Source organism: Helianthus annuus, chromosome 2 (assembly GCF_002127325.2).
Source record: "Helianthus annuus cultivar XRQ/B chromosome 2, HanXRQr2.0-SUNRISE, whole genome shotgun sequence".
Taxonomy (NCBI): Eukaryota; Viridiplantae; Streptophyta; class Magnoliopsida; order Asterales; family Asteraceae; genus Helianthus; species Helianthus annuus.
In genome coordinates this window covers 152,910,695-152,919,628 of record NC_035434.2, presented here as the reverse complement: position 1 = coordinate 152,919,628, position 8,934 = coordinate 152,910,695, and the positions used below count along the sequence as shown (strand labels likewise).

Genomic DNA, 8,934 nt, shown 5'->3' with positions numbered 1-8,934 from the left:
TCAGTGGCGTAACTAAGCTGAGCCTGTGCCTGAGCCTGATAAAGCTCAAGCTTGATTCGAGCCTACTGTTTTAATATTGTGATCGGCTCATTTGTCTAAAGAACCTAAACTCGTGGCTCGAGTTTTTGTACATCTAAATGATAAAGTTTCACTGAAGTCTGGCAAAACGAACAAATGAAGTTGGCTAGTGAGTCAAAATAGGTTCCGATCAAAATGAACTCAGGTTCATATAGCGATAAGCGATACAAAGAGCGGCAACTAGCAAGTGTTAGCGACAAAAAATAGCAATGGGTGGCCATATCCCCATATTGAACTTAAAAAAAGTTCGGTACTTGCAACTTGCCTTATGCAATCATTTTCAAAACCGCATCTTGTATCCTATCGGCTTTATCGTGAAATCCCAAGTGGCAAAGCATAGACACCACACTCAATTGACAAAGCGGTCGGGTTCGTCAAGTTCTACACAGGTTAAGTCGGATCAAACATTAATAAAATTATTTGATTTGTACTTTGTACAAAAACAAATATACATGAACCGACTGTTTACCAAGTGTTGGTGAATGAAGATAAACGAACGAGAAGCTAGTTCATGTTCAACTCTTTGTTCATTTAACTAAACAAAAATTGAACGAAACAAACTTTCCACCGAATAGTCCAATTGAAATGAAAAAGGACTTTCCAGGTGAGCCAGAGTTTGATCAAGTCCAAAGTATAATCCAACTCTGGTGTCATGAAGGACCGCGAGACGCCTTTCTTTGCCCAACATACTCTGCCGTCGATGAAGACGGGGGCTTTGCTGGCTTGCTGGCTAGCGAGTTAGTATGCCTGTTGGCTTAAAGCTCTTAGCTATTTCGAATGCTAGATCGTGTTGGTGTTCGGTTAGCAAAGGGAGAGCGGTTGATCAGGAAATTTTCTAGATTTTTTATATGAGGATATAATGATCATATAGTTAAAATCCAGGTGATTCACCTGGTTCATTTAGAGAATACAATTGTAACCACCTCGTTACCATATGCATTTTTCTTTTTTCTTTCTTGTGTTGTGATGACCAATAGATTAGCTTTAATATCGTCATATTCTAGACTTAATTATGGTTTTCTTTGACACATCACGCCACAACTAATATTAATTCGTTTGGATATAGAGATACATAACATTATTATATATCAAATGCTAAAAAGGTTATTGGCGTCAGTTAATTTCGTGGATTTTATGTTTTGGCCACGAAAGTTTAGTTCTTAAAATTCTACTGGAACATCCATGAGTAATATTTGGGTTTCATTGATGAGGGGGCGGTTGGGGAAAACGTGTTATCTGATGTGTCATGTGTGCACAACCTGACAACCATTCCAACATATTTTACCTTTTTGTAACTTTTCTTTTACTTTCATATTTTTACAATTTAGTATTTTTCATGAGGCGTTAAGATGCAAGTTATTCATTTTTCTCTACTAATCAATATATTTTTTATTAATTAAATAAAATAAATAATTCCATTTTAATACCTCTTTAACATATAAAAGAACTTTTAACTTTCACTTTTATTCATTTTAGTAAAATAAATAATTCCCTTTTAATACCTCTTTAACATATAAAGAATTTTTAGCATTCACTTTTATTCATTTTAGAACAAAATTCCATTTTGTAAGACTGTTAATCAACACATTTATGCATTTCTATTGGTCTATAACGACTACAATTGAAGGATGTTGAATTTTAACTTTGGTATTCGTTTTTATTGTTTTGATCAATATATAACATACGTCGAAATTCATTTTTATTGTTTTGGTATTCGAATTTTAGCATATGTTATATATTGATCAAAACAATAAAAACGAATACCAAAGTTAAAATTTGATATCCTTCGATTGTAGTCGTTATAGACCAATAGAAATACATAAATATGTTGATTAACAGTCGGTTACAAAATGGAATTTTGTTCTAAAATGAATAAACGTGAAAGCTAAAAATTCTTTATATGTTAAGAGGTATTAAAAGGGAATTATTTATTTTACTAAAATGAATAAAAGTGAAAACTAAAAGTTCTTTATATGTTAAAGAGGTATTAAAATGGAATTATTTATTTTACTTAACTAATAAAAAATATATTGACGAGTAGAGAAAAATGAATAACTTGCATCTTAACGCCTCATGAAAATTACTAAATTGTAAAAATATGAAAATAAAAGAAAAGTTACAAAAAGGTAAAATATGTTGGAATGGTTGTCAGGTTATGCACACATGACACATCAGATAACACGTTTTCAACAACCGTCCCCTCATCAATGAAACCAAAATATTACTCATGGATGTTCCAACTGAATTTTAAAGAACTAAACTTTCGTGACCAAAACGTAAAATCCACGAAATTAACTGACGGAACAGCCTTTAATCATTTGATATATATAATAATTTCTTTGTGACCGTTAAAAAATTATTTCTTTTTAGAAAGTTTATTAATTAAATAGAAATAAAAATTCTAAAAATAGATTCATGCCGGCGAGCCTAGTAAGACAAGCATATTAATAATACAATAATTTATTAAATAGAAATAAAAATTTCAAAAATGGATTCATGCCAAGACAGGCAATAATACAAATAGGCAATAATACAATGATTTCACATTATTACATACTATTTTTCTTTATAACACCAAACTAGTATTAGCCCCCCTTCCCCCGCATTACGGCTGAGGCGTAAGTTGTTTCAAGTGTACTAATATTACATCACTGTCTACGAACACCAACAATGGAAAAACTCGTAAAAACAAATTAATAAAAAGGTAAAAATAACATCGAACAAAAAACATACGTAAAATAGTTGAACCACACACGTCTGTTGTGGTATGTTAATGCGAAGAAATTATACTGAAACGTAAAACATATAAAAAGGAACCGCACGTTGTGACGAACCTGTGGGAAAAATAGATGTGTTGCGACAGGGTTTGTCAAACGAGAAAAAAATAGAAGAAAAAACGTTGAACCTCATAAGCACGTTGCGACGTGTTAACTCGCAAAATTTAGTACGGAACGTAAAATGAAAAGTTTACAAAAGATGAAAAGTATTGTGGATCATAGTGAAAATAAAAAAATGTTGGGGTTAAATTACAAAAGATGAAAAGTATTGTGGATCATAGTGAAAATAAAAAAATGTTGGGGTTAAATTACAAAAGATGAAAAACTTTGGGTTAAAAGTAAAAAAATCAAATGTGTTAAATGGGATCAGGATTTAGAGAAAACGGTGAAAAGTGTGAGAATAGTGAGAACGGTTATGGATCGTCCGATCAAAACAATCTGTGGACTAGATTTGCGCGGTGACGTTTTCGTATATAACACCAATTCTATTAAGTGGACTCGCTTCATTAAGGGTAAAAACGTCTTTAGACTTCTCTACCAAAAACAATCTATTGCATTTTTGTGCTTTGTTGTTGATGAATTTTGAATGACATGAAGAGACGAATGACACTGATGAGTGGTTTGAAGATAAATATGAAGATAAAGATGAACTTTAAACAAAAAACTCACATCATTTTGTCCTTCCAAACGACCACAAAAAAACTACTTCAACAACAAAAAAACAATATGAAGCATACCAAAGTCAAACCGCCAGTGAACATGTTTCAAAGAAGAAAGAGACTGCTGACAGTGAAGATTTGGAAGATCAATTGTTTCTATTTTTTTTCAGTTGCTTGTTATGTATTTTTCAGCTAAGAACAAAAAACATTATTTTAACAAAAACGCCACACAGACAAAATGCTTGTGAAACACCATCATGCCATAAAACGCCAAAAACTCACAAACTATAATAAAATGACTTTGGACAAGTATTATCAAAAACACAAAAATGTGATTTGAGATTGGAATGTTAGGTAGGAGTGTATGTATGTATGAATGTAAGATGTTATGAACGTACGTAGGAATTAGGAATGTACGCATGTATGTATGTAAGTTGCTATATAACGCACGTAATAATGGCTCCAATTCGTGTGGGCATTGACGAATACTAATAATGTGCTTTGAGATTGGAATGTGATGGAGGTGTGAATTCGTCAGATTTCTGAGGAATTGAAGCCGAACTTGGATTAAGAGAATTTAAGAGAATGCCAGAATGAACCTAAGTTTATATTAGGGATTGTTATATGATTTCCTATTATTTAGAATAATGTCGTACGAATGCCAACGACTAACGGTTAAGTTGTATATGATGTCCACAGGTATCACACGGATTTCCTCTACCACTAACAAGGATATATGGGTGAAGATCGAGTTAAAAAGCAAGGATTGTACGGAAGAACGGTCACATAGTTTGAATGCAACACTTTAAAGTATTAATTTAAGTGTAAATGTTGTGAATTACTTCTAGAAAACGTATGACATTTTGTAATTGAGTCTTCACGTAAGTATTCTCGTTAATAAAGAAAGAAAATTTAAGGCCCGTTTTTCCGCTGTGTCGTTTTTAAGATGTTACGTGTTATGGTGTTATATGAGCAGTTCGCCATTGGGAAGTTGGACACCGTGAAACAAACCCAATGTCACCGCTTTACGCATAAACATGTTAAGGACCTCCATGGTGAGGATAAAGAGAAAAGGAGACATGGGATCCCCCTGCCTCAACCCTCGTTTGAAACGACTAAGGTTGTTAACAAAGCTAATGTGATGATTTTCTCGGTTTTCAATGGATTTGCCTAGACCAGATTTGTATAGAATTTGTTGGTCGTTTAAAATAAAATAAAAAAAGTGATGTGACTTGTGAACACATTCCGTAAAGTAAAATAAAATAAATTAAAAGACAAACCTATGTGACTATTTCATAATGTTTTCAATTTGCCAATCAATAGGTTAAATAACCGTTTGAACTTTTAATCTAATCGACACAACATATACAAAGAGACACTGGACCTTTTTATAAATAGTTTGATCTTTTTTTTGACTTTTAAGTTGCTATAATATAATATAATAAATATAAATGCTATATGTATACCATGCAAACCCTACATCTATCTATATATACCAACCACCTAACCGAATCTTTCAGCCTTCACAAGTAACTTGGCCATTTTTCTTTCTACAAAACCTCCACTTGTCTCGATCTCTAATGGCCAGCAAGAGTGTTGAAATAAATGGACACCAAAACAGTGATGAGTTTTGTGTGAAAGGTGATCCCTTAAACTGGGGGACGATGGCGGAATCGTTGAAGGGGAGCCACCTGGATGAGGTGAAGCGGATGGTGGCGGAGTTCAGGAAGCCTGTGGTGAAGCTTGGTGGAGAAACATTGACCGTGGCTCAGGTGGCTGCCATTGGCCAAAACGCCGCGGTGAAGGTGGTGATGTCGGAGACTGCAAGGGCGGGGGTGAAGGCGAGTTATGATTGGGTGATTGAGAGTACAATTAACGGAACTGATACTTATGGTATCACCACCGGGTTCGGGTCTAACTCGAAACGGAGAACCACAGAAGGTGGTGCTCTTCAGAAAGAACTCATTAGGTAATTACTTTTAGTCACTACAAGAAAATAGACCTGTAGTTGTAGGAACAAATTTTTAGAGCCCCTACGGAGGACATGTTGTCCCTACAGGTCTCAACACCTTATAGGGACGCCATATTATCTCTAAGCTTTGTTTCTACAGGGTCGTCCCAATAGGTCTCTTAGGTCGTCTCTAAAGGTGTTGTCCACTTTTAGAGACAACTTGTCGTAACAATAGAGCATTTAAAAAAAATACCATTTAAGTCTCTAGTCGTCTCTATAGATTTAAAATATTTTTTTTATTAAGTTGATAAGTTTTAATGTTTTGACAGATTCTTGAACGCTGGAATCTTTGGCAATGAAACAGAATCAAATCATACGCTACCGCATTCAGTAACAAGGGCTGGCATGCTTGTCCGAATCAACACCCTCCTACAAGGTTACTCCGGCATCCGATTCGAGATCTTGGAAGCCATGACCAAGTTTCTGAACAACAATGTCACCCCAATTCTTCCCCTCCGTGGTAGCGTCACCGCCTCCGGTGACATCGTTCACTTGTCCTACATCGTCGGTCTCCTCACCGGCCGCCCCAACTCCAAATCCATTAGCGCCACTGGTGAAATCCTTAATGCTGAGAAAGCCTTCGCCCAAGCCGGCGTCGAAGGTGGGTTCTTCGAATTGCAACCGAAAGAAGGCCTAGCACTTGTCAATGGCACCACTGTAGGCTCCGGGATGGCGTCCATGGTGCTGTTTGAAGCTAATGTCCTTGCATTGTTGTCGGAAGTGTTGTGCGCCATTTTCACGGAAGTTATGCAAGGAAAGCCGGAGTTTACGGACCACTTGATACACAAACTTAAGCATCACCCGGGCCAAATAGAGGCTGCAGCCATCATGGAATACATTTTAGACGAAAGCGATTGCGTTAAAGTCGCAAAAAAGGTCCACGAGATAGACCCGTTACAAAAACTCAAACAAGACCGCTACGCACTTCGCTCGTCCCCCCAATGGCTTGGTCCGCAAATCGAAGTCATTCGCTCAGCTACCAACATGATTGAAAGGGAGATCAACTCCGTTAACGACAACCCGTTAATCGACGTGTCGAGAAACAAAGCGTTACACTGTGGCAACTTTCAAGGAACCCCAATTGGTGTTTCCATGGATAACACACGCTTGGCTATTGCGGCTATTGGAAAACTCATGTTTGCGCAGTTTACCGAGCTTGTAAACGATTTTTACAACAACGGGCTGCCTTCGAATCTCTCAGGGGGGAGTAACCCGAGTTTGGATTACGGGTTCAAAGGTGGAGATGTCGCCATGGCTTCTTACTGTTCGGAGCTCCAGTTTCTTGCGAATCCGGTTACAACCCATGTCCAAAGCGCGGAGCAACATAACCAAGCTATTAACTCGCTAGGTTTGATTTCTGCAAGGAAAACCGCAGAAGCCGTTGAGATCTTAAAGCTCATGTTATCCACTTACTTAGTAGCTTTATGCCAAGCGATTGACTTGAGGCATTTGGAAGAGAACTTGAAGTTGACCGTCAAGAACACCATAAGCCAAGTAGCCAAGAAAGTCCTAACCATAGAGCTCCACCCATCGAGTTTCTGTGAAGAAGACTTGCTTCACGTGGTCGACTGCGAATATGTTTTCACCTACATTGATGACCCGTGTCTCGCCACATACCCGTTGATGCAAAAGCTTAGACAAGTCTTGCTTGACCACGCGTTAAACAATGGCGTTAATGAGAAGGATGCGGGAACCTTGATCTTACAAAAGATTGGTGAGTTTGAGAACCAACTGAAAGCGGTTTTACCGAAAGAGGTGGAGGGGGTTAGAGCCGCATTCGAGGCAGGTTCGTTGTTGATTCCTAACCGAATAAAGTCATGTAGGTCGTACCCGTTGTACAGGTTTGTGAGGGAGGAGCTTGGTGCGGTTTACTTGACCGGTGAGAAGGTGACTTCACCAGGGGAGGAGTTCGATAAGGTGTTCACGGCTCTATGCAAAGGGGAGATCATTGATCCGTTGTTGGAGTGTTTGGAAGGGTGGAATGGTGTTCCACTTCCAATATGTTAGTAATGGTGTTCATGGGGCAGTAAAGCCACGATTATTCATGATTTATTTTCAGTTTTTCTTCATGTTTTGTTTACGAACCAATAAATAGAAGGAAGTAACAGTAAAAGTACTTTTCTCATTTTCAAGTATTGGATTGGATGGAGATTCAAAAGATTAAAACAATCTGATAGACCAAAATAATGAAGTTTTGTAATTTAATGGACTTTTAACAAATAGTAGTAGTATAAAATATATTCAGCCCAAAACAATAATTTATAAAACAAACCAATTGATAAATACAAGGCCCAAATAACATTAGCGTTAAACAAGCCTACACTCCTACGATACCTAACTCGATTAATCTTTGGTGTTATTATTTCGATCGACAAGTTAGTGCAACACACTAAATACATGTTGATAACACTAAAATTACCAATATGGAGCCTAAAATTGGAACAGAGAAGAAGGATCCCAAAAGAACATCATATAGAAATCAAGAAATCATAACTTGATATGGGTCTCACGATCAAATCTATGTTAGATTTTCATCCTAACTCTTTAGTCTTTGGAAGAGTTGCTTTTCTTCAAATAGGAAAGCATTCTATAGATCATCAAAGGCCTCGATTCGGGATAAAAACTTTATAAATTAAGTACATAAAATAGAGCAATTCTTGAGACGCTTGGTAAGGAACCAACGTATATCAACGGACATAGGAACTATTTATAATAAGTTGAAAATTGCATATAAAGCAATTAAATTTGTTATAAGCTAATGTTAGGAAAATGAAATAAAGTAATACATTTTATAGTAATACCTATGTTTTTGGAACATATTTAATATTGTTAAAGCAACAAGAGTATGGCAAGGGAAAGGTTCAGGATCAACTCCAAAAGATAGCTTCTTGGTCAGAATCTGCAATCAAAAAATACCGTTAGCCTTTACGCGAGAGGTGGCCTCCCGCATTTGGACTCCGACGTGAGAATCAGTTGGTGGTTCTTAAGAGTCCTAGCGAAATGATAGGATTAGAGTTTAGAGTGAGAATGAGAGAAGTGAACTTACTTTGGGCTGAACAAGACTTCCCTTTTATAGATTGCTCTGTCCAAGGAGGCCTTGTTTCTCAAATTTCCTGTTTTGCTGGCACATCTTGAGGAAGCATACGCCACTATTATGACATAATTTTACCAACATTACCACTGCTGGATTTAATGGCATCTCGTTCAACTTTTCTTAGAACACACAACAGCGAGACGCGTCTCTGTCTCTGTCTCTCTCTCATCTTTCTCTCTCTTCAAGACGATTTAGGTGTGCCAATTTCTTCCTCTTTGATCCACGTTTTCTCTATTTTTGAGCTCAAATTACCGAATTCAATAACATACGAGCTCGCACTGGATTTTGTACTGTTTAATTATGGTTTTGAGTTTA

At 36.8% G+C, this 8,934-nt stretch overlaps 1 protein-coding gene across 1 annotated transcript; it reads left to right on the top strand.

Moving 5' to 3' along the window:
• The first annotated feature begins 5,062 nt into the window (after positions 1-5,062).
• Positions 5,063-7,653, top strand: LOC110924687 (phenylalanine ammonia-lyase-like). The gene is made up of 2 exons (XM_022168681.2): positions 5,063-5,483; positions 5,795-7,653. The coding sequence occupies exons 1-2, from the start codon at positions 5,095-5,097 to the stop codon at positions 7,530-7,532; spliced, it is 2,127 nt and encodes a 708-aa protein (XP_022024373.1). The 5' UTR covers positions 5,063-5,094; the 3' UTR covers positions 7,533-7,653.
• The last annotated feature ends 1,281 nt before the right edge of the window (positions 7,654-8,934 follow it).